Consider the following 27,554-nt stretch of genomic DNA (forward strand, 5'->3'; position numbering starts at 1 on the left):
ATTTTGCTATTAATTCATCTTCCATTCTATCCAAATAAACCCCTGATCTGTATTCTTAGAAATGTTAATGTCGTCAAAGTCTGTAAAATGATTGTAAAACTGTTCCCAGGGCAGATTAAAGAGACATGATAACTAAATTCAATACCTAAACATACACTGGATCCTGTCCTGGTATCCACAATATTTCGTTCCTTAACACCTGTGTATAAAATGTAAGACTATTCCTAAAATGCCAGTTATCTTATGTCACTCTTGTCCTCAAAAACTTTTAAAAACTCGTTGGCTAACCAATCCCATCTGTTTGTTACCTGGCTTCATCTTCTATCCATTTTCTACCCAACCTGATCTCCTTCCAGCAAACGCTAGCAATCCAGTACATCAGACTCACTGTGCCCCTCCCCGCCGCACCATCCCCTCCTCCTCTGCACCCAGCATAAGTCAACTTCCCTACCCTGGCATAGTCCCTGACTACTCAGAGCCCCCCAAGCATCCCAAATCTCATCTCTTAAAACCCTATTGTTTGCCATCCTTGGTACTTTACCCTAGGCTGTCCTGCCTAACCTTAACGGTTTAAATGTTTAATGGTTTTACATATATGTACTTAGTATCTCCAACAAAATAGCTGCATGGGGGCGCTTGGCTGGCTCCATTGGTAGAGCATGTGACTCTTGATTTCAGGGTCCTGAGTTCAAGCCTCACGTTGAGTATAGAGCTTACTTTAAAAAAAAAAAAGCTGCATGAAAACAGAGTAGCTCCTAAACTGTATTTCAAATATAGCCCTGATTATACTAAAGTTCAATAAAGCACTGTTGAAAGTAAACAGTGTTATTATGGACTTTTTTTTCTTGATGAGGAATTTATCACCAAGATATCATTATTCTTCATGATGAGAAGACATTCAGAATTTCTCAATCCCAAGCTACTGTTCATCTACATAGAGCCATTTTCATACTCTTCCGTGTACCTCTTTTACTATCTTGAAATCAACTATTTCTTCACATTTTTAAATCCTGATTTGCTTCGAAATTCTACACAGTGGGCCTTTAAACCAGACATTTCCCCAAAAAGCTTTCAACCCTTCCTCTACTACATAAATTGTTATCTCTTATACCACAACAGAAATAACTTAAATGTCAAGTCATATTTATAGAGAAATCAGACCAATGTCCAAATGTCAAGCTCAGTTTCTCCTTCAGCTTTAATCACTCCACTCTAAAATCATCCTTAAGAATTCAGTGTAATCAAGACAGCAAAAGATCTGTACTGAGGCAGATTGGGATGCATTTTTCACTTCCTCCTTAGACTCCTTTTCCAATCTATGGAAAATTACATAATCTCTCTTAGCCTTATTTTCCACACAGTCCTAAAAATTACTAGGTGTATGACCTTGGGAAATTACAGAACCTTTCTGTCCATCAATTTTATCATCTGTAACTCTGGGATAAAATAGGACCAGTCCATAAGGATAGTTGTGAGAATTAAATAAACTAAGACATGTGGGGCACCTGGGTAGCTCAGTCGGTTAAGCATCTGCCTTCAACTCAGGTCACGATCCTAGGGCCTGGGATCAAGCCCTACAGTGGGCTCCCTGCTCAGCAGGGAGTCTGCTGCTCCCTCTCCTTCTGAAAATGCCCCCTGCTTGTGCACTCACTGGCTCTCTCTCTCAAATGAATAAATAAAATCTTTAAAAATTTTTAAAAATTAAAAATAAATTTAAAAAAATAAACTAAGACATGTGAGTGACAGATCCTGGCACATGGTTACCTCTCAAGTACTATTAGCAGCTGTTATTAATATTGGTATTAATATTGTAAAGTACCTAGCATATAGGCTCAATAAAACATAGCTACTATTTTCTAAACCATATTAAAATATTTTTTGGTTATATCAAATGAAACTGAAGGTTAACTGTAATATTTATCCATTTACCTACGATAGGGGTTCTCAAAATGTAGCCTCAGCTTAGCAACTTCAGGATTTTATTAGAAACACAAATTCCTGGAACTTGTTAGAAATGGAAATTTTCAGGCTTCATCCCCAATCTAGTGAATCAGAAGCTCTTGGGGTAAGGCCCGTAATCTTTTTTAACAAGTCCTCTAAGTGAGTCTGATGCAGCTAAACTTTAAGAACCACTCATATAAGCCAAAGGTCTTTAAAATACATATATTATTTGCAGATTTTAAGAACCAAAACACTGCCTTACACTCTCAGAAGATGAATTTTTCATTAGTCCTTTATGAAGTCATCTGTGCCCACAGATGTAAAACCACTCAAGAAGTATGCAATGGTCAAGAACACAGAGCGGATTAGAGCTTTTTCTCTACTCTCTAAAAGTTATCACTCTGTTCTCAGCTTGGGGATATACATTTCCTTCCATCCACCAAATCAGAAAATAAAGAACAGTGTGATTGATTCAGTGGAGCCATGACATTGTTGACTTTAAAATGTGGGCAAAGGATATCTATGCTATGAATAAAGGAAGCTTTCCAAAGACAAGATGGAACAGTCAGCTGGGTGTCTCCCATGTGGTAACCAAGCAGGTAACCGCCACACAGGGTGTGGGGTGCAATATTGAATCCAGGGCCCCTTCCTCTCCAAATCCATTTATGTATCAGTAAATTAAAATTCAGACCAAATATCCTATTATATAATGTTAAGGGATAAATTTACAGTAGAGCAAACTGGTACAGAAGAATTTATTTCCACTATAATCTGCCAGTTAAATGGACCCAAGGCAAGGAAAGCCCATTAAATGGACTTCTTCAGACTCTAATGTTCTCCCGAAAAATTGTTCATCCCCTTAAATTAGTCCTCTTCAATACAGCCTCTCAGTCATGGTTCAAGTTCTAATTCTGGGTCTAAGTAAACAATTAAAAGGGAATTTTTTAATCTTTGGTAACTGTTGAAGTACTTCAGAAAACAAAGGGCTTCCTTCTTTCTTGTTTTCCCCAGAGTAAGGGAAAAGCTAAATCATAGGTACTTAAATCTTAGGTGCCATTTCTTATACTACCGTCTTGTTGATTTCTAAATAGCAAGACAGAATTGCATGTGATCAGTAACAACAAAAACTAAATAATGATATAAGACCCTCTAGCTTATAAAGTTCCATAGGTAGAAGGGACATAAAAAAATATATACTGTAAATAATAAAAGACTGTCACCAATTTTATGTCTTAAAACAATTCTCTGGGTAAAATTTACCTAACTGAAGTCACGAACAATTTTGATAACAACCAGTTCATAGTTTTTAATACTATAATTAAAATTATGCTAAAGAATAATACATAAATGTTACCAACACCAATAGTTTACCTAAATATCCAATTTGCAAGGTAAACAATCCAGTCTACTCAATGTGTGAAGAGACCTGCAGAGGGAACAGACCTGAATGTGTCAATTGGACTTTATTATTAAAAGTTTTCTGAAGAATGATGCATCCAAAGGAAAACACTCTTGCCAGAACAATCAGTTTAAGGACAGGCTTAGTCCTACAACTAAAATATGAGAACACTAATATTTAAATACATTTAGAAAAATGCCAAAGGCATCTGTTCACCCGCAAATATAAATTTTAATTAAGCAATCTGCTTATTTTAAATGAATGTAATTATAGCTCTGGTGAATATAAAATAAGGCTACATTATTTTTTTTTTAAGATTTTATTTATTTATTTGACAGAGAGAGACACAGCGAGAGAGGGAACACAAGCAGGGGGAGTGGGAGAGGGAGAAGCAGGCTCCCCGCAGAGCAGGGAGCCCGATGTGGGGCTCGATCCCAGGACCCCGGGATCATGACCTGAGCCGAAGGCAGTCGCTTAACCGACTGAGCCACCCAGGCGCCCGGCTATATTATTTTTTTAATACAGTTTTTCTCCCCCCCAAAAATTCTACCCAAATATTGTAAGGAAAAAAATGTTTATACATATGGATGTAATAGTAACTTAAGCAGTCATTTAAAAACTCCAATGTTTACTTTTCTCAGTCATATAAACTTTTAAAAACTGATCATGCCAAAATCATTCCCTAAGCACTGGTCTATGCTATTTTGCAGCTGCATAAACCAAAACTTCCTAAATCACAGGGAATAATTGGTGAGCAGTTAAAACTACAGGTAGAGAAAAGTAAACACAATCTCATAGCCAAGTGGAACCCACTGGCAGATCTGCAACCCGTCACAGTGCACAAGGAAACCAAACACTGGACACAGCCCCCCCATTCTAATTCATATTCTCATCTCAGGCCTTGTATTGCAGTTCCACCAGTAAAGTTCTCCCTTCCGGTAAAGGAAGGCAGCAAATCGGAGGATGTGGAAGATGTCCTCCAGCTGTGAATCTAAGTGAAATTACAACTGAGGAGTAAAAATGGCCAATCTTTCAGAAGTATGGTGGGCCTTCGTTGATTCCCTTTCTGCAAGGAGAGTGTGTGGGAGAAGAGGAAAACAGAGGAATAAAAAAAACCTTGGGCCCCAAGGTCAATCCATAAATGACTGGGGAGCGGTGTATAGAGAGGAGAGGAGGGTACGGCTAACAGGATTACCTCAAATAAATAATTGTTCTTCAGTGTCCCAGTAGGACTCTACAGCAAGAAGGCAACAGGTCAATCTATTACCTCAAGAGATTCTGAACCTAAATCCCAGCTTTTTCTACTAAAAGGGAAAGTACTGGGGCCCCCGGGTGGCTCAGTCGGTTAAGTGTCTGCCTTGGGCTCAGGTCAGGATCTCAGGGTCATGGGATGGAGGCCTGCGTCGAGCTCCCTACTCGCAGGAAACCTGCTTCTCCCTTTCCCCCCTGCTTGTGCTCCTCTTGCTATCTCTCTCTCTCCTTCTCAAATAAATAAAATCTTTTTTAAAAAAATAAATAAAAGGGAAAGTACTTGTGGTAAGAAAAGGGATTTGGACGAGGGAGGAGAAGTTCCAGAGGCAACTTACACATTGTGCCAATTAACATATTTTATGCTTAAATGGATTAACTCCTTTATATACTCACACTAACCTATCACTGCCACCATTTTACAGATGAGAGCCTAAGAAGGTTAAGGTCACACAAATAATAAACTGTAAAGCCTGGACACAACCCCCTGTCTGACCTCTTGTTACATCTTTGGCTCACATGCCACAGACTAACAACTTTGAAGGAGCCATTCTTCTTTCAAAGATAATTTGCCATAACTTAGCAAAATATTTAATTTAAAAAATGAAAAGAAAAAATTCAGCAAAGTCAAATCTGTTCTGGAGCTAAACCTTTCAATTGCCTCACTGCCCAAAGCAGCAGAACTACCAAGAACAGTTCCCCCTGGAGACAAAACTGTGCTGGAGAGAACAGGGTAAAATAATTATATAATATTAAATTAAAATAAATAAAACAATAATTTAGAAAGGGCAAAATTTGCAACAATTATTCCAGAAGGTGGGGAACACAACCCTAGCTGGGGTCGGCACTCCCCAACAGCTGAACCAAGGGCAAAGTCTCCAGGCCCTAGACCCCAAGGCACAACTCCGGGGCTGTGTCAGAGCACCCTTAGTGCACAAGACAGCCATTTCTCCCCTCTTTGCCCCCTTTAACTTCCTCCCTCACCTCTTCTTCTCCCTCTTCTCCTAGAACTCCCCTATATACCTCCCCTTCCCCATGGTTTAAGGACTACTTGTGACTATAGTTAAAACTGATGAAACATAAAGAAGACACATAGGATTATCCAATTATCTAAATGATTTCATTCCCATTTTTTTCTCTCCTTACCCATTTTCATTTTATTGACTCATTTGTCATGGCCATCCTTTCCTATGATCCCATTTTATTAAAAACTCTTAAAATACCATACCTCTCATTCATTGAAAAGGAATATGGTAAGGCAAAAAAGACATGGGACCTGCTTCTCCCCTTTCCCTAATTCTCCCTCAAAGATGTTCAATATTTCAAGTGAAGAATATAAGAAAATCAATACAGAAAGAAATATTACTTTATAATATTAAAATTTTTTACTTAAAATTCACAAACTCATATTTCCCACTAATGGGATTAGGACCAAATGGCCACCTAGAGCAAAGGTGTCCAGCATTTTTTTTAGTGAGACAAAAGAGCCTGACTACATAGTGCAACATTCCTTTTACCATCACTTGAGTGAAACATGGAAAAGATGACATGAAGGCTGCCCTTTCTCTGGTTAACTAATAACAACACAAAACTTAACAGCCTGGTGCCTCTAAATGTTTTAGGATATTTATTTTTCTTCACTTGAGGATAAAGCTATAACTTCTAGACATAAAAGAATGAAAGATTAAAAAACTGTGTTCTCACATATTTGAGTTTTGTGCCAGAAATTTCAGGGCACAATTTTTAAGATTATAAGGGAAGACTACTTTGAGCTGATACTAGAGCAAAACAGAACAAGAATGTAAGCAACTGACCATGGGAGTTAGCCAAGACTGTACTGTCTAGCTTCCCCCCACTCCCTACAGTGACTCCTCATTTAATAAGAGTTAACTGTAAATTCTGACACTGTAACATACTTCAGGAAACAAATAAGCCAATTTGATTACAAACCTAATCAGTTGGGCTGGTATCTATCTAATGGCTGTTGTGCATAAAATAACATATTTTCCCATTTCTTACTGTGTTGCAGCAGATAAACCTTAAATCTTGAGATTCGTCATTTTATCAAAAAAAAAAAGTAGTCACACAGTCCAGGTAAATCAGGCTTTGAATGCTTGCTGTCTGACTCTGAAGGCTATCTGCATATAACCACTAAATTAAACCACCTTGGGTAGTTGCTAGAAGAATTAAATGATTTAATGTATGCAATGTATATTACACACCGTGAGAATGCTCTTGCCAGGCACTGTGACGGGCCCTAGAATAAATAATATAGACTTTGTCCTCAAGCAGCTGTAACAGTGTTTTGAATTTTTTAGCAAAAGAAGTCTCTCTCACTACCCACTTACTCAACCATTCAATTTATGAACTACTTGTAAGATGAATGGCCCAGTCCAACATGCCTGGCACACAGTACACCCCCAATAAATAGCCAGCGCTGTAGTCCCTATGCGGGTCATCCTCATTTGTGTTTCTACTTCTCTCTGGTGCCCACTGCCAACAGCTGTAATCTGATTACCAACTGCAAACCATAGCAGTTATGCTCCAGAAGACATGGGGCAACCCTCTGCGCCCACCAAAATGCCCACCCCAAGAGAGCCACACAGCTACAAAGATTGCTAGGGCATCAGCCACCAAAGGGGAACCTCTTCATCAAAAACTTTGCTTCCCTTGGATTCACCTCAGAAATGGGGAACTCCTGTCAGAGGCTACAGCTCCAAAGTTCCATAACACAACCCTCACATCAGCCCATCTCTGCCCTGTCCTGTGGAAGAGTCCAACTCACAAAATGTGCATGATGAAACAAAAGCTTGGAAGAGAGCAGGTAAACTGCTGGAATCCTTCATTAGTATTCACAATATATTTCTTCACAAAATCATCATAAAGCAGAGTGTCTCAACCTTTTATCTCTTGCCAACACACCAAAGGATTCAGCTCCCAGCAGTACCAGAAACTCCCTACAGAAATGATTCTCAGTTGGAGAGTGGGTGACATGGCCTGTCTGATATACTAGAATTTGGGAAAAGGATTTTGTCAATGGGTAGTGAGAGAAGGGGGACTAAAACATCCCTTGGTGATTTTGATATGCCCCTTGAAATGAGAATCACTTTTATAGAAGGCTATTAGATGCTATTACTATTGGTACTACTTTGCTACATGATGCTTTAAATAGGATTTGTGAGTAGCTTAAGAATATAACCACACTTAAAATAATGTTTATTTGTGAGAAAATTCTTTCTAAGTCCCAAACAGCAGACTTAAAACGTTACCTGTTTCCGTCTTTAGGACTATCCATAAGAGGGGGGGATAGTGATTAATAGTTCATTGTGAAGTCATACAGGTGCTTTAGCTGAGATTTATAGAAGGGTTTCGGTGGGATCCAATAACTCCATGAAACTGTATGCAAATTTTATGTGCATGTTTATTTTTCTGGAGAGCTTATATCAGATCTTCAAAGTGTTCCAGAGCACACAAATAAATATTAATTTCAGAACCACGACTATTTACTACACAGAGAAATGTACACATAAGCACCAATATCTGAGTCATACCAAGTACAAGAAGTTAAAGAACTCTAGACTTCTGTCTCTATAATCCATCCTTATTCTCATGTAACCCTCTGCCATCCACATATATCTGATGCCAGAACTTGGTTTGAATCTTGAGAAAGAAAAAATCTTACTGAGAATTGAAGTTTTTCCATGCTCTAATACATAAATATTTACATACTTCTTAAACTGCTGAGATTTTTTTCAGAGTCCAATAATAATAGGTTTTAACTAATGTCACAGAATGCACTGTAATCACTGTGTACTTATCTTCTCACCTTCATCACCCCCCACAGGCCACACACCAGATAATTTTAGATAACTAAAATGCATGTCAAATGCTCTAGAATTTAAACTTTCAATTTGATACTGAAAAGCTATGCTTCAGAGCTATATGATCAATTCCTGCACAATAATTAAAAGCATGCTAAACAATTCCAAGATGTGAAAATAATATTAACTGACCTTCATGAGATGCTGATTTATCCATTTTGTAAACGTTTTCTTTTGAACTTTGTCCCGTTCATCTGGAAGGGGAAAAAAGATATAAAACAAAGTTGGTAAAATCTACAAAGAGGAGACTTTAATTGTGATTATGCATATAAACAAAAGTAAGGTATTCAAAAAAACATTGTTTAGTATACTTGGATTTTCCTGTTACACTTTGGCAACTTACAGCTATCTGTAAGAAAGTTAGAGAGCCATCTGTCAAACTGGTCTCTTCCTGGTGTTGTATTTACCAATGTTACTCCGTTAAACAAACCCCTCTGCGCATTCTGTTGCATAAACTCCATCACAACTACCATTACTAGGATGTTGTCTGACAAAAAACCTTACTAGCTTCAGGTGAGCCCTTGCACTGAACATCCCTAAGCACCTGACCACGTATTACATCCCATCTGGTCTTCCAACTAAAAGAGGGAAGGTAGGTAGTGTCATTCTCATCTTTTGGAAGAAGAAACCAAGACTTAGAGGGGTTAAAACACTTGTCCACAACTATTTAGCAAAACATTTAATAGCTGTGATAAAAGGCAGGACTTACATTCAGGTCCTTTGGCTGAAGTAAACTCTGGTTTAATGACTAACCATGCTGCTTCTTTTCTAGACTCCCAGTTTTGAATTGTCTGGTAAAAAAGAAACATCCCAACTAGATCCTCACTACAGAGAGCTGATACTGCCCTGGTTACCACAGACATGGTACACAGAAGAATGAGGGAAGGCTTCTTATGATTTAAGGAGAAAGAGTACTAGAATGTTGTGGTTCATCATGTCATTATTTCAAAAGAAAACCATAACCTTCCAACATCTAGAACTGACATTCAAAACTTATACTACCTTCCTCCTCCCTGGTTCTAGGCAGCAATTCCCTACCTTCTTGTTTCCCTTATTCCTCCTTTCTGCTTCTAGGATAGTGATTTCTTCTTCCTTGGTGGTCTTCTTCCTTCCCTACCACAGTTTGAAATTTTCCATCCATTCCCTAGGGGTAGGCTATGTCTCACTCCCCCCCCCTTCTTCATCCCTGAGTGCCCTTAAACTATTTTAATGGAAATGAAGTTCCTTTGAAAATGTTTGTTCTATTTATTAAAAGTATTTATGGACACTGTTAAGGAGATTGGATTCAGATAGCTGCATAGCAATACCCTAAACTCACCTTCTATAGACACATCAAATCTACAGCCACATGTGAATGAATTCCCTCTGATAAAGACCTGAAAACTAGCTGAACATCTCCTCCACAACAAAGAACAACAACAACAACAACAACAAAAACCCACAGTGAGACAGGTAGGAGAGGCAGAGACATGGTCTCACCAAAAACCTTACCCCAGGTGCAGTGACCCACAACAGGAAGGGATCTCACAAATGTGGAGCATCTACCTGAGGAGCAAGGTATTTGTGCCCCACATCGGGTATCACAACCCTTGGACCTGCACCAGAGAGATGGGCCCCCGAAACATCAGACTTCGAAAAACAACAGCACTTACTTCCAAGAGACCCAAAGGGCTGTGTGGGAAAGAGAATGTCCACTCTTAAAGGGCTCACACACAGACTCACTCACTCAGGGACCCAGCACAAAAGCAGCAGTTTAAAAAGCACCTAGACCACATGAGAAGGAGATTCATTAGCTAATCTTAAACCTTCTACTGGACGTGCAAGGGCACCACCACCCCCTTCTCCCACAGTCCCACTTCAGCCAGTAGGCAGCCTTGTACTGCCCCCAAGCCCTGAGCTGCCCCCAAGCACTACTGAAGGTGGTGGGTTTGCCCCAGCCCTAGGCTCCGTGTGGACTCTACTAAAGCCAGTGGGCACACGCAGTCCACACAGGGGTGACACTTGAAGCCCTTGTCTCTGGTGGCCAGGGTGGACTGTGTTGCTGGACTCCATGGAACTGAAACAATAGAAGAGATAGTTCTTGGCAAGCTACCGCTCCCAGGGCACAGCACAAACATTAGACAGATACACCCCCCGTGTTCCTGTAAAAAAGGTCTATTTATTCATCTTGGAGCATTAGCCAGAGGGGTAGGCTTCAGGTATACCATCCATCTAAAAACCACGGAGGAGCTCTTAGAAAACATAGGCCAGAGGACGCCACCTTTGTACTCTCCCTCAGCCTCACTACAGCTTACAGGTACTTCCCAGAAAGAGCTTATACACTCATCTGGAGCCCTGATTTTTTCAACTGTTTCCAAGAAGACATCTCTAAATCACTTGGTCTGCAGGCCCAGGAGAGGTTATGACTATGGCCCCATAGGACTGTATATATTTGCATACTTTAAAAGGTGCTGCCTGAGGGTCTGGCTTCCAATCAGCCAGAAAATAAATGCCGAGTGAGATCCCTTCCTTTGGAACACTGTCAGGGTTTGGCACAATCTCAACAACTGGGACATGTCAAGGATAAACCAGGCTGCTTAAACAATCACAAAAGTTTGAGAGACAACAAAGAGCTAGGGCAAGGTTGAATGATAAGGTCCATCGCCTACACAAAACCACTCCTTCAAGACGGGGAGAGGTAGGTGATTTGCCTGATATGCAGAAATGAACATAGAGAGACAAGCAAAATGAGGGAACACAGGAATATGTTCCAAGCAAAAGAACAAGATAAGAACCCAGGAAAAAACCTTAATGAAATGGAGATAAGTAACTTATCAATAAAGAGTTCAAGTAATGGTCATTAAGATACTCAAAGAACTTGAGAGAAGAATGGATGAATTTCAACAAAGATAGAAAATGTTAAGAAAGTACTAAACAGAAGTCACAGAGCTGAAGAATATAATAACTGAATTGAAAAATGGATCAGAGTGGTTCAACAGCAAACTAGATAAGGCAGAAGAACAGATCATCCTAGAAGACAGGGCAGTGGAACCCACCCAAACACAGCAGCGAAAAGAAAAAAAAAAAGAATTTTAAAAAGAGGAGATAGCTTAAGAGACCCATAAAACAACATCAAGCAGAATAACATTTACATTATAAGAATCTCAGAAGAAGAAAAAGAATGAGAAAAAGGGGCAAAAAACTTTTTTGAAGAAATAATGGCTGAACATTTCCCTAACCTAAGGAAGGAAGGAGACATCCAGGTCCAGGAAGCACAGAAAGTTCCATATAAGAAGAACTCAAAGAGACCCACACCAAGAGACATTGTAATTAAAATGTCAAAAGTTCAAGAAAAAGAGAGAATCTTAAAAGCAGCAAGAGAAAAACCACTTGCCACATACAAGGAAGCCCCATAAGACAATAAGCTGATTTTTAAGAAGAAACTTTGAAGACCTGAAGAAGGTGGCATGATATATTCAAAATATTTAAAGGAAAAAACTTCCAACCAAGAATACTCTACCCATCAAGTTTATCATTCAGAATTGAAAGAGAGATAAAGAGTTTTCCAGACAAGTAAAAGCTAAAGGTATTCATCTCCACTAAACTGGCCTTCCAAGAAATGTTACAGAAACTTCTTCAAGCTGAAAAGAAAAGGCACTAACTAATTAACAAGAAAACTTATGTTTACATAAGTAAAAACTGCACTGGGAAAGCAAATATAAACGTAGTGGATTAACCACTTGTAAATGTGTGAAGGTTAAAAGACAAAAGTAGTAAAATTAACTATAGCTACAACAGTAAGTTAAGGGGTAAACAAAATAAAAATATGTAAGATATGATATCAAAAACAAAAAACATGAGGGTGGAAGCAAAGTAAAAGGTACAGTTCTTAGAATGTGCTCAAACTCAAATTATTATCAACTTAAAATAGATTGTTATATACAAAGAATGAGACAGATGAATCTCATAGTAACCACAAAGCAAAAACTTATAGTAGATACATAAAAGATAATGAGAAAGGAAACATAACCTAACACTAAAAAAAGTTATCAAATTACAATGGAAGAAAGCAAAAGAAGAAGAAAGGAACAGAGAGGAACTACAAAAATAACCAGAAAACAATTAACAAAATGACATTAAATACATACCTATCAATAACTGCTTTATTTTTTTTAAGATTTTATTTTTAAGTATTCTCTACTCCTAACATGGGGCTTGAACTCACAACCACAAGATCAAGAGTTGCATGCTCTACCAAGTGAGCCAGCCAGGTGCCCCAATAATTGCTTAAAATGTAAATGGACTAAATTCTTCAATCAAAAGACACAGATTGGCTCAATGGATTCAAAAAACAAGACATCTATATATTGCATGTAAGAGACTCACTTCAGATCTAAGGACACACAGACTGAAAGTGAAGGGATAGAAAACATACTGTATGCAAATAGAAGTGAAAAGAAAGTTGCTATGGCTACACTTATATCAGACAAACAAGACTTTAAAACGTCAAAGACTGTGTAAAAGACAAAGAAGGACATTACATAATGATAAAAGGGTCAATCCAACAAGAGGATTTAACACTTGTATACACTTATGCACTCTAAATATATGAAGCAAATATTAACAAGACCTAAAGGGAGAAACTGACAGCAATACAATAATAGTAGGAGACTTTAACAACCCATTTATATCAATGGATAGATCACCCACACAGAAAATTAATAAGGAAACATTGGCCTTAAATGATACGTTGGACCAGATGGACTTAATACAATTACAGAATATTCTATCCAAAAGCAGCAGAATACACATTCTTCTCAAGTACACGTGGAACATTCTCCAGGACAGATCAAATGTTAGACCAAAAAACAAGTCTCAACAAACTTAAGAAGATTAAAATCATATCAAGCATCTTCTCTGACTACAATGGTATAAAACTAGAAATTAATTACAGGAACAAAAATCACAAATACATGGAGATTAAACAACATGCTACTGAACAACCAATAAGTCAACAAAAAAATCAAAGGGGTAATTAAAAAATATCTTGGGACAAATAAAAATGTAGATACAACATTCCAAAACCTATGGGATACAGCAAAAGCAGTTTTAAGGAGAAAGTTCACAGCAATACAGGCCTGCCCTAGGAAACAAGGAAAAATTCAAATAAACAATCCAACTTTACATCTAAAGGAACTGGAAAATAAAAGCAAAGAAAGCCCAAAATTAGTAAAAGGAAGGAAATAATAAAGAGTGGAAAATACTTCCTTAACTTATAATAGGGTTATGCCCCAGTAACCCCATCAGAGATTGAAAATATCATAGATTGATAATGTATATATTACAGCAAGCCTACAGAACATCACAGCTTAGTCTAGCCTACCTTAAACATGCTCAGAACACTTACACTGGTCTACAGTTGGGCAAAATCGTCTAACACAAAGCCTATTTTATAATAAGTGTTGATTCATCATGTAATTTATTGAATACTATACTGAAAATGAAAAACATAATGGTTTTAATGGTTGTAACTATATTAGTTGTTTACCTGTCATTGCATGCCTGACTGGGAGCTGCAGCTGACACTGCCCACCATCATGAGAGAGTATTATACCACATTTCAGGAGCCAAAAAAAAGGATCAAAATTCAAAGTATAGTTCCCTACTGAATGGAAATCACTTTCATACTAGAGTAAGTCAAAAAATCTAACTTGAACCGCCATAAGTTAGGGACCATCTATAAATGAAATGGAGACAAAATAAATAAATAAATAAGATCAATGAAGTCAAGAGCTGGTTCTTTGAAAAGATATATGAAAAGATAAAATTGACAAGCTTTTGCCTAGACTCACCAAAAAAAAGAGAGCTCAAATAAATAAAATTGGAAATGAAAGAGAAGTTATAACTGATACCAAAGAAATACAAAGGATCATGAAGAAACTACTATGAACAAATTATACCCCAACAAATTAAACGTAGGATGGATAAATTCCCAGGAACATACAATTTTCCAAGATTAAATCATGAAGAAACAGAAAAGCTGAATAGATCAAGTACTAGTAAGGAGACTGAATCAGTAATGAAAAAACCCCCAACAAACAAAAGTTCAAGAGTACACAGCTTTTTACTGCTGTGGGTTTGGTATATACGGCCTTTATTATGTTAAGCTGTGTTCCCTTCACACCCACTTCTTTGAGTTTTTATCATAATGGATGTTGAAATTTGTCAAGTGTCTTTTTTCATCTATTGAGATAATATAATTTTTATCCTTCATTTTGTTAATGTGGTGTATCATTTTGATTGATTTGTGAATGTTGAATCACCCAGAACAAATCCCACTTGATTATGATGTATGACCCTTTTAATCTATTGTTGAATTTGGTTTGCTAATATTTTGTTGAAGGTTTTTGCATCTATGTTCATTAGGGATATTGGCCTATAATTTTCTTTTTCATGGTGTCCTGTCTGGTTTTGATATCAAGGTAATGCTAGCCTTGTAAAATGAGTTTGGAAATGTCCTCTCCTCTTCGATATTTTTGAAACAATTTGAGGATAGCTATCAAATCTTTGAATGTTTGGTAGAATTCACAGATGGCCAAAAGTTCATGAAAAGATGTTCAATGTCACTAATTATCTGGGAAATGTAAATCAAAACCACAACGAGATATCACGGCACACCTGTTAAAATGGCTGTTATCAAAAAGTGAAGAAATAGCAAGTGCTGGAGAGAACGTGGATGAAAGGGAACACTTGTACTCTATTGGTGGGAATATAAATTGGTACAGCCACTATAGGAAACAGTATGGCTGTTCCTCAAAAAATTAAAAATAGAATGACCATAGGGTAGTTGATCCAGTTATTTGACTTCTGGGTATTTATCCAGAGAAAACAAAAACACTAATTCCCAATGTAAAATCTCTAGGCACAACTCTCCCCAAGAATAATGATATCAAATAATTGTTAACCAACATTATCATCCACAAAATATGTATTAATTCCTCTGTTGGCCCCTTTGGGGTATCATCTGTACCTTACTCACCTTTGTCTACCCCACAGAAGATGTTATAGTGCTTTTATGCACTTAACAAATAATTACCCAAAATCTGAATTTATTATGCTTCAAAAAGGATAACTGAACTCTATAGAGGTAGGTATACTACTATATCTCTTAAAGAAATAATGGCATCTTAAACATCCTTGAGGCTTGCCATGCCTAAAGAGTTCAGAATGAACCTAAATTACTAGTACACAAGGTAAGAACAAAGAATAAGAAGCAACTACTAGTCCTACTTACTGATAAAATGTAGATTCTATACATCTCTCATTTACTCATTTGTTCCAACATCTATCAGGCCATATGATAAGCCCAGTGCCACGGTGGTAATGGGACAACCATGCTGACAGAAAGTGCACTGGCCCTTGCTCTCCGGAGTTCATCATCTAGAGAGGGCACCTGACATGAAGGCAGTGTGATAAGCATGCCAACTGAGCAAATGATGCAGCATTCACCATGTAAGCAAGCACAAATGAGAGAAAGACCAACCCTGCTCAGGGCAGTGAAATGGGACTTGAAGTAGATTAGCAAGACAGAAGCCAGCCATGTGTTAAAACCCATGTGTTGTGATTCCCTCCAGAGTCCTTTCCTCTACCCCAAAGATAGAGTCATCTTTCAAATGGAAGTGCTGAACACATCTCAATCACAGACAGGGTGCTGAAGAATCTGGCTCTACCATGTGAAAGAAATTTCTGTGCCATGTGAACTTTGGACAAGCAAGTGCAAACAATAAAACCTCTGCACCAAAGTCTAGTACTCCTATCACCTTTTCAGCAGTGCTTTTCCAAGCCTCTAGCAAGACGAAAACAGAGTAAGGGAATAAAAAAAAGATTACTTCTTAGGCAATAACCACATTATTCCCATCCAATTAATAACCTAGCACCCTAATCTTAAATCATCAAAAAAAGACATTAAAATGTATTATTAATTAAAAATCTTCATAATTCAAGGATAGCTTTCATATCATGTTATAAAATATGAGATTAAGGCATTCCTGTAACTATCCTCCAAAATTTTATTAATTTTTTGGATTATCATGTAATAATACAAACTCTTAACAAGTTTACTCTGCCTCATTAAATTTAATATATGTATATGTTATATATAATTATACATATAATGTTATGTACATAATTATGTATATATATAAATTCTCCTCTTGGCATATAATGGTTAATAAATTTCTTATTTTTTAAATTAATAAAAAGTGGTCCTCTATTTTAAGGAATATGAAGATACAGAACATACATTCTTAAAAAAAAATCACTTATTGATTAATTGCTTACCCACATGGGATATAAAGAACGGTGATTTAATCAAATAATTTGCCTCCCGGTACAGATGAGAGATTCACTTAAATAATACAACTCTAAAAAGGTTATTTTGATCACTGAGGTTTGGTTGTGGAGGTTTCTGCTAGAGGCTCAAAAGCACTCTTGAAAATGTAAGATGCGAGCTAAATATTTGGCAGGTAATGCTGAGGTAATATACCTAGGAATTATGACCCACAACTAAATTACACGAGTAAGGTACAAAGAGTAAAGCTAACTAAATAACACACACAATTCATAAATTCTGATACAGTTTTCTAACAGTAACACCTAAACCTTTTCTTTTAAACCATGATCAACCTAGATGTCTCCCATTCAAGTATACCAAGGCAGGTTCTTCAACACTAGAAGCCTCCCACAGTGCTACAACAAGGAGGAAAGTGGTAATGTGGACTTGAAGGGCCTCAGCTTCCTTCAGGAAAGGCACTTATGATCAGGGAATAATTTAAGTCTGGGGAGACAGTGATTTGCCACTTTCCAAAAGCATTATTTCAAAAGGGAGTTACTTCGAAAGGGAGTATTCCAGATTACACCATCTAATTTTCCAATTACAAGTCTCATAATGGTTCTTTATTTCATTTCAGTAAGGGATGTCTAACATTGAGATTTATATTTAGGGCAACATTGCTATGACAACAAAACGGGAAAACCATTCCTGAGATTTTAACTGATGTTACTGGTTTTACAGACTATCCAGTTATTTTTCTGAATGAAGTTTTTTTAGAACATTCCTCTATTGGAAAATTATTTCATGTATAGACTAAGTTTCAAGTAAAAATATACACCTATGATCACCTTAAGTACAACCTGGCTGAAAATATGTAATGACACAGAAAGCAAAAAATAACAGCATTTGGAAAACACAAATGTGCAAAAAGAGCACTTATTACTGTTACAACCTACGCTGACTGGTTTTCAGTAAAATCCAATGGAAATTAAATCCACTTAGTATCACACGTAAAATAAATATGAGGATTATTTAAATACATCTCCTATGTACAACAAGAGGGTGAAAGTTCTCTCCAAGGAGGCTCATTAGTTATTATGTAGCCTGTCCGGATTTCTGAAGGGTGCCCCACAGTCTGCTTAACTCCCTCCACACAAACCAACACAGGTAATGCAACTTTCCTTTCTCAGTACTGAAAACATGAAAGCGATATTACAGGTCAAACTACTAACCCATACAGCACATCAGCCCCACCAGCTTTGTGTTCCAGTCTTGATCATTCCTCATGAGCTGCCCCATCATTCTGAGAGTAGTGTGTCCAGTAGTTCCCTAAACTTTCCGTACAAACTCTGATGTGTCAGAGTCCTGTTAACTTTCTATGTAGAAAGAAAAACACTGACTAGACACTCCCCCTTGTAAGCTGAAAACTAGTCAACTCCCCCTTTTAAACAAACACTAGCAAAGCCAGCCTCCTGCACTATTTTGTATAGGATATATACAACTATTACTAAAAAAAACTAAGTTATCTTTCTCCTTTTAATTTTAAGCTGTTGATACGAAGTCCCTTAAAAAAGAGAGTTTTGATTTCCTAACTTTTTTTGCAACAAGGCAAACCAATAGGATGTTACATTTCACTGCCGAACTAGCTCATCACATTCTCTAACACCCCAGGCAGAATTCCCCTGGAATAAAAAACAACACCCAGCCTAACTTGTTTAACTCATCTCTGATATTCATGCTATGAAGGTGATTTAGAAAGCTCAACTTTATATGCTAGACACATATCCTTCAGGGGGAATTCCACCACCAAGTATTTATGTACATTTCACAAAAATTTTCACTTCAATCATAATTCTTTGAGCTGGATGATACCTCTTCATTTTAAAGATATAAAAAACAAGATTTGGGGAGATTAAGAAACCAGCTTAATATTCCACAACCTAAGTGGGATCTTTAATCTGATTCTAAAACCCACTTCTTTTCTATGTCATCAAACAATAGAACCTCTAATCGAATAATGCAGAAAAACAAGGGGTCTCCAATTTATGAGATCTTTGCTTCTGAGCATGAACGAAAAAATGTCAAGAAATGAGAACTCCTGGGGTGCCTGGCTGGTCCTGAGTTCGAGCCTCACACTGGGTGTAGAGATTACTTAAATAAATAAATAAATAAATAAATAAATAAATAAATAAATAAATAAATAAATAAATAAAATTTAAAAAGGGAGGGAGGGAGGGAAGAAAGGGGGAACCCCTGTTCTAAAGAAGCAACAGACCAAGCACCTTCAGTTCTCCTATGTTTGTCTGAAACATTAGACAAACAGACCTCCCTGAATAGAAACTGTATGAACTATAACTTCAAAATGACAAACAACAACAAAAAGAACACTAGTTATTTTCAGCTACAGGGAACCAGCAACTTCGATCATGCCAAGGGAAAAGACCCTGCTAGATTAATAGTTGCCAATATGCTTTGGGAAATATCCACATATGATCTTTAACTCTATTCTAAATACACCATAAATGAAAAAAGTATATATCAACTTCTGCAGAAAAGTTTAAAGTATCTGCTCAGTAAGTATCCTTGGCTTCCTTTCTCTCCCTTTCTAATTGTCTTTGTTTTATTAGAGCCCCTGCCCCACCACAGAATAGCCTGAGTTTACCCATTTCACTGAAGGAGGGTTATAATAGTAGCAAACAACGTGGGAGCACTTACTATTTGCCAGGTATTGTTCTCAGCAACATACATGCGACACACATACACTGCATATTATCCTCACAACAATCCTGTGAGATGATGTCCATTTACAAAAGAAGAAACAGAGGCACTCGGGGGTCAAACAACTTGCCCAGGGTCATACAGCTACTAAGGTGGGGGGAAGGGAGAGGATGCAGTTTGTAAAAGCATATTCAGTATTATAAATTTCATACTTAGAAAAAAAAATGCTAACTTCTTAATAAGTTAACAACAAAAAGTAAAAAGTGAGGCTTGGACAAATCTTCAGTGGTGAGGATACACAAAAGATGGAATTCACCTTCTGTAGATCAGTCATTCTCAAGAATACAGGAAAGCTAATTGCAATGCTTTACCAAGAGGTCACATCAGAATTTACAGCAAGCATGAGATTTCTGTTTTATTAATAAGGTTCATATGTGAATTTCAAAAGACTGGACAACACTTTGCAAAAGGCTCTATCTTAAAAAAAAAAAAGAAACGAAGTGTTGGAGCCATGTGGAAAAAAGACAGGGGTGGGAGAGAATAAGGGGATGGATCTAGTCGGTTTCCCCGCCACTGCCCAGAAATAGCTCTGTAGTACAATCCAGTAAAAATAGCAAGGGAAAACCTCTAAGATTTCTATCATTATAGAAGGAAAACTGGCTGGAAGAAATAGTTGGGATTAGTGAAAAGACCAGCTCCTGAGACAATGACCACTGATGAGCAGGGAGCTGGATAAGAATGGATCAGACCTGATGCACAGCACCACCCCGCTCCCCCTTCCGCCCAGTGCCCCCTCTGGCCACCTGTGAGCTGGCAGCCTGTACCCAATCACCACCTAGCAGCTCTGCCCTTAGTCGTAGTAACAAATCCCTTGCCCACCTGATGTGACGCTCACCTACAGTGGCCCCAGCCAACATCATCTGTGACGGAGGTTGTAGGTGTAATGGTAAGAGCAAGGGAGTCCCTGCTCCTATTTTAGTTGAAAAATCTTACTAATTATTCCCACAGAAATATCATTATGGTTTATTTCTATAAGTATAGAGCTACAACTAATCCAACTTTCCCCCACTGATCCGTGTGACCCAGCTCTGTGGGACTACAGACCTAGAGGAAGATACTTAACATCTCTGAGCCTTCGACGCAGCATCTACCCCCTGGTCCCTGTTTTGTTAAAAGTAGGATTCTTATTAGGAAAATTCCACCAAAATCATGCCATTAAATTATCATTAAAAAAAAATCAGCAACACAGCTGAGAACTCCATGGGTGAAAGTCTATCAATGTTATTTCCCAGTAATTTCTTAGCTTAGTCACTACTGCAAAGGCCCATATACTTCAAGCCTATATCTGATCTCCTAATCAGGAATATTGTTCTGTCTCTGTTGTAATTACTTTTGGTAACAGGAGATTCTCAGACTGTTGCATGATACAAAGAAATACTTTAAGACTATAGTTGAGACAGTCTCTCCTCTTTCATTTTCAGGTTCAATTACTCACAGCTTAAAAAGAATTCTTCCTCCTCTACAAGAAATGACAGGATTAAAAAAAAAATTCCAGGGTTGCCCCTTTCTTATTACTAGCTTTATCAATTTAAATTCCCAATGTTGATGAATCTCAGCTTTTGTTTTTTATGACTATTATTTGTTAACATCTGAATCTAAATAAAATTGACATTACTTTCTGTTGCAGTCCCTCCTTGCTGAGAGCATAACCAGTCTACTGCTTCTGTGCTAGACAGTAAGTATGGTTAAACACCACATTTAAAACAGAGTTATTGGCATATCTTCATAAAGAAGCTCTTTACATTTTCAAAAATCCTTAATCCTTCTGCCAAGAAAATGAATATAGCTTAAAAAGGAGATATTATTTCAAGATAAGCATGGAACTGACAACACATCTCAAACATATAGCTATAATAAAATCTTCAGACTTACACTATCTGGCAGTACATGAAGAAATTATACAATATTAGAAATGAGAATGAGGAAAAAAATTTAAGGTTTTATTTTTAAGTAATGGGGGCTCAAACTTACAGCCCCAAGATCAAAAGTCACATGCTCTACCGACTGAGCCAGCCAGGTGCCCTGAGAATGAAAGACTTTTTTTAAACAAATGAAACCATTAGGAGAAAACAGAAAATTGTGTTTTAAAAATAGCTGGGAGGAAGAGTGTTTCAAAACAAATTACAAAACCTCCAAAAAACACGAACATATAAAGGCAGACAAAAAAATTTTTTAAGGCAGACAAATTTGGGGCACCTGGGTGGCTCAGTCAGTTAAGTAGCTGACTTTCGATTCTGGCTCAGGTCATACATGATCTCAGGTTCGTGGCATTGAGCCCCATGTCAGGCTCCACACTGGGCACAGAGCCTACTTGGGATTCTCTCTCTCCCTCTCTCTCTGCCCCTCTCCCTACACCCCACCCCCCACCCCCACTAATGTGTGCTCACGCTCTCTCTCTCAAAATTAATTAATTAATAAAGGCAGACAAATTTGACAAAGTACTGATGTAACAGTGACACTATAAATGAAGTTAAAAATAAAGCATGACTGGGCGCCTGGGTGGCTCAGTCGGTTAAGCGCCTGCCTTCGGCTCAGGTCATGATCCCAGGGTCCTGGGATCCAGTCCCGCATCGGGCTCCCTGCTCGGCAGGGAGTCTGCTTCTCCCTCTGACCCTCCCCCATCTCATGCTCTCTCTCTCTCATTCTCTCTGTCTCAAATAAATAAATCTTTTAAATAAATAAATAAAGCATGACTAACTGAAAGAAAATATATGCTACATATATAATACACACTAAAACATCCAAAATATAACTCCTATTAATCAGTAGGAAAAAAGACAGCCCCTTCCCAGTTACAAATGATTTGATCATAACGAGTCTACAAGTCAAAAAGAAGGAATGCAAAGTGGCCAACAAAGACATGGGGAAATACATCACCCATCCTACAGAATATCAATAATGGAAACCTTGCACATAGTGACATGAAAAAGATTCTAAGATATATAGTTAAGTGAAAAAAATAATAATAATATATATAAAAGATGCGTGTCAAATTGGAAAGAACAGTTTCATCAGAAGACGGTAGAAGCTGGAAGGAGTGGGGATCAGGGTGATATAATGCATATTTCATTCTTCATATTTCTGTATTGAGTGTTTGAATCTCTTACAAGGAAGATGCCTTTGTGTATTACGTGAATAATAACCGTGAGAAAAAAAGGTGTCTCAAGTACTTTTATTCATTTATATATTCAATACTCTGACAGACTTTATAGAAGACACAGAAAAAAGACTGTCACAGGTCAGAGTACCCCCACTCAGATCTGAAGACAGAGCTAAACACTTCAGTTATGGCTAGGCTGCTTTTAGGCTGCTGGCTGCAGGAGGAAAGGGAGAGCAGGAGAGAGAGGGGAAGGGCGAGGGAAGCGGAAAGAGGAGTATAAGAGGGCGGGAGAAGAAGGGGACACGCAGCTGGTGACACCTTTTCAGAGGATGATTGCCCGGGCTGGGATCCAAAATAACGAGGCTGTAGAAAGTCTCTGAAAGGAGAATTGATAACTGAGAATATATTCAGAAATTATCCTGCTCGGAGGGCACCCTGGTTTGAAGTTTAATAGCCACAGGACAAAATACAGTCATGGTTCTGCTCTCCTCTGTCAGGAATCCAGAAGCAGGCCAAGGATAGAATGTGCTAAGTAAGCTGAGGCAGAGATGATGTAGAACAGTAGAGCCGTAAATCTCTCCACACAAAGGCTTTTTTGGATAGCTCCTCCCCTGCTGCCACCACTCCCCACAATCAACAATCAGATCTGGTACTTTCCTGCCACCGCAGGGGCTGCGTGGCTGAGCATCCGCAGTAGAGGTGGCTGCGGACAAAAGAAGTACTTACTGGATTCTGCTCTGAAGAATTTACTGGTATCTGTCCTCACAACTGCAGTTCTTTCTATTGCAGAACTGCAACAGAAAACACCTAACATCTGATTTTAGCCTACTTTCTCCAACGGAGCACACTAAAAACACATGAACATGAAGAACCCTCTAAGTACAGTTACACTGCTACAACATTGAAGAACTGTTTATGATCTAACTGCTGTCCTTCTGAGTCACTGTTAAGGGTAGAAAGGTTCTGCAATTCTTTATCTGTGTTCAACAACTTAAAGAAATTACAGTTCTTTTAGGGTTTTCAATCTTTGCCTTTCCTTCAGATTCAGAGGTCTGGTTAAGAATATATCCTAAAGAGCATAGTTATTATATACAAGTTGATGAAAACAAAGTAAATAAACATTGTTTCCACACTATTTATATATGAGATAAATCCACCAAGATTATGAGTACCTGAGATCATGTGCGGTTTTAAAGTCTTTAGTTTTGAAAACTTTTACAATTATAACTACCATATGGAAGGAAAACAGAACCACTCACTTTAAAATCCAAATCAATCCTAGTTAACCCAAAAATTAAGACCTCCAAAAGCTCAGAGAAAAATATAAACAACAAATTATAATGAATGCTTATTGTGTTCTCAGATTTCTTTCAAATTGTATGACTTGTTGGTTTCTGAAAGAATATTTCCTCTTTCCCTTATTTTCTGTCCCAACCAATACCTTAGATAATATACACTTATGTAAGTTTAGTAAGTAATCAGGTGCCTTTAGGCTTTAAAACATAAAAAAATAAAATAAAAGGAATTTCCCTCTATATAGTTCACTCTCTATGTGCTCCACTTGGTAGGCTATGAAGGTAGCTGTGGGAAGGAGAGAGAACACACTTAGGAGTCGAGGCAAGAGTAAGGGACCTACACAAATATGAGTCCAGATCCTGGCATCAACACCAGCGAACAATTTCAGCTTGGGAAAATGATTTAACTTCTGTTAACTCAAGTTATTTCATCTGTAAAACTGAGTAACCATCACCAGGTACCTTACTAGATACCTAATACATATATTAATATAAGCACTAAGTAAGATGATAGTAGTATAAATATGATACAGTTGACCTCAACAAATACTACTGGCTTCCTAAACATTTTAATTCAATTAGCAAATGCGTATTAAGCACCTACAACAAATGTCAAGTGTCAAACTCATGTCAAAGTTACTATGCCATACGCTACAGGACTTCACATCATCTCACAAATACTACTGTATTTATGTATCATGACCTTCATTTTACTCATTAAAAATAAATAAATTTCAAAGGATTTAATCTGGCTCAAGGCTTCTCCCAGGAAGGAAGCAGCAGAGCTGGGATTTGATCCAGAATTTCTAATGCCCTTCCTACTTTGTACTAGTAGGAATAAGACACAGGGTGACTCAAGCCCATATACTCTCCAGAATCAAGGAACCTAGGAAAAGACATAAGATAAATAGGTGCCTTAATTTCTTACCATAACAATTCCAGAAAAAGGAAAACCAAAGTAAAATGTCCTCAGCTACCAAGAAAACTATCCCTTTTTCAGTAAATATACTGCATAAAATCTCTCTATATGGTGAACTAGAAAAAGAGAGAAAAATCCTTAATTCTTGTCAAGGTGATACAGTAAATCAATACAAGGGACAAAAATAAGAACTTGGGAGTTCTTGTCTCCCTCTGGTAATAGACTGTGGGTTACTGCACAATAGAACATTCTTCCTCTGTTTACCTTGAATATAATCAGTCTTTCTTGGTAAGTACTGACTGGTACCATGAATCAGTCACAGTGGCCCAAGGAACAAAACCAAAAGTAACTTAATACATGGTCTAATATTCATCTAACAAATTTCATTCTTCATGAAAGAGAGTGACCTAGAATTCTTTTTCTTTAACAGAGGTATAACTGACATCTAGAAGTCTTAATAACTTCTTTCACACAGTTGTGATCTCTTTTACTTTGACCAAGAATTTGAGTATTTTTTCAGGTTGCAAGGCTACATTTTTCAAGCTGAAGGAACTACAGGGTGATTCACAAGCATAGTACTTTTCGCTCCTCTAATACAAGGCCAGTCATGGAGTGAGTCAACAGCAGGGATAAAGGGTAGGGAACACCCAAGACAACCACTCTGAACCACTGGAAAAAAAATTCAACCTGGGCTTGTTTTACAATGAGATTACCTCCCACCCAAAGTTTCATATTTAAATGTAGTTTACAGCTTGTGGGGCAACTGCTTCAGTGACAGCATCACCGTCCATGCGCCAGTGGGCTTCAGAAGCCACATAGCAGGTGACCTCACTTCATCCCAGCAGGGCTCTGGCACCCCCTTCCCGCAGCCACACCCACGCGTGCTGATGAGCAAAAGGAAAGACACACAGAGTAGTGTCTGGAGCGCCAGGAGACTTCTCCCTGAGGCTTCATTCCTCGCAGGGCGAAAAGCTCCTCAAACTTGTTTTAGTCAGAGATGCGCTCTCCCAAACAGAGCTTACCCAGAATGCAACGGGTGACACAGATGGGGATGAAAGGGCTCTGACCCACGTGAGAGGAGAAAAGAGCTTCTCCCTAGGCTACTCCCTAGAACATCGCCTTTCCAGGCCCCAACTTTCTACAGAACTCCTGTCTTGTCCACCTGCTTTTTTCCCCTTGAACACAAAAGGAAATCCTGAAGAACTGGACACTCTTCTCAGACATCCCTCCAGGCATTTTTAAAACACTCTACACACCTTTATTTTCTCCTATTACGACAGTGGTCTCAAACTTTCACGTGACCCTCCTACCTATCCTCATAAGAAAGTAACATGTCACACTCTAAGTCCCTTAAAACAAAAAAAAAGAAGATATATGCCAGAAGAGAACAGTGCAGTTTTTTAGTTTGTTTCCACACTTATTAGTAGATAAATAATATCACGAAGATTAGGGCTGGCAAGAACAAAGAGGAGAAACTGAGTATTAAGGACATGCCAATAATAACAGATGCATACAAGGAAGTTTTGCTAATAACTAATTCTGTATGGTAAAAATCAGCATCCTGAGGTAATGCTGATGGGAAAACTCTAGTGGGAATTTGGCAATACTCGTAAAGAAGCTTTTAAAATGTTTATAATATTCATATGTCCTGACATAGTAAATATAATGCTTGACATCTCTATAATACTGTGTGTCAGGCCCTGTTCCACACATTTTATATCTTCATAGTGGAGGTCTGTTATTATTCTTAATTTACAGATGAGGACACTGAGGCACTGGGAAGTAATCTGTTCAGGGTCAGAAACTAGGATTCAAACCAAAACAATCGGCCCCCCAATCCACACTCATAACTCCTAATGCTACACTGCCTCTGGAATATAGTCTATAGAAACACCAAAATTCAGACGACAACTTCTTCTTTTTTTTTTTTAAATATTTTATTTATTTATTCATGAGAGATAGAGAGAGAGAGAGGCAGAGGCAGAGGGAGAAGCAGGCTCCCCGCAGAGCAGGGAGCCCGATGTGGGACTCGATCCCAGGACTCTGGGATCATGACCTGAGCCGAAGGCAGACGCTTAACCGACTGAGCCACCCAGGCGTCCCCAGACTACAACTTCTTAAGAAAACATTCATTTCAACATTAAATACAATTATTGTCTGATAATAAACTCAATATTTATCAAGGGATTATTAATTACCGATTAAGAGAAAAAATGTGAAATAATCTAAATATCCAAGGACCGAAAGATGATCAAGTCAGTTATGGTACAGCCACAAAATGATTATGCATTCATTTAATAAATACCTAAGGGTTTCAGTGAAAACAGAGCTACCATACGACCCAGCAATTGCACTACTGGGTATTTACCCCAAAGATACAAATGTAGTGATCCGAAGAGGTACGTGCACCCCAATGTTTATAGCAGCAATGTCCACAATAGCCAAACTACGGAAAGAGCCAAGATGTCCATCGACAGATGAATGAATAAAGAAGATGTGGTATATATATACAATGGAATATTATGCAGCCATCAAAAGGAATGAAATCTTGCCTTTTACAACAATGTGGATGGAACTGGAGGGTATTATGCTGAGCGAAATAAGTCAATCAGAGAAAGAAATGTATCATATGATCTCACTGATATGAGGAATTCTTAATCTCAGGAAACAAACTGAGGGTTG

At 38.0% G+C, this 27,554-nt stretch overlaps 1 protein-coding gene across 6 annotated transcripts in view; it reads right to left on the reverse strand.

The window, feature by feature from the left end:
* Positions 1-27,554, reverse strand: part of DST (dystonin) — a 362,599-nt gene that overhangs the window by 248,338 nt on the left and 86,707 nt on the right. For all 6 annotated transcript variants that reach the window (XM_081828451.1, XM_081828446.1, XM_081828452.1 and 3 more), the window contains one exon: positions 8,602-8,663. In XM_081828451.1, the coding sequence (XP_081684577.1) occupies positions 8,602-8,663 (62 nt within the window). The remainder of the gene's footprint in view (positions 1-8,601; positions 8,664-27,554) is intronic.

The sequence above is a fragment of the Leptonychotes weddellii genome, chromosome 8 (assembly GCF_054177405.1).
Source record: "Leptonychotes weddellii isolate Sample4059 chromosome 8, ASM5417740v2, whole genome shotgun sequence".
Classification (NCBI taxonomy): Eukaryota; Metazoa; Chordata; class Mammalia; order Carnivora; family Phocidae; genus Leptonychotes; species Leptonychotes weddellii.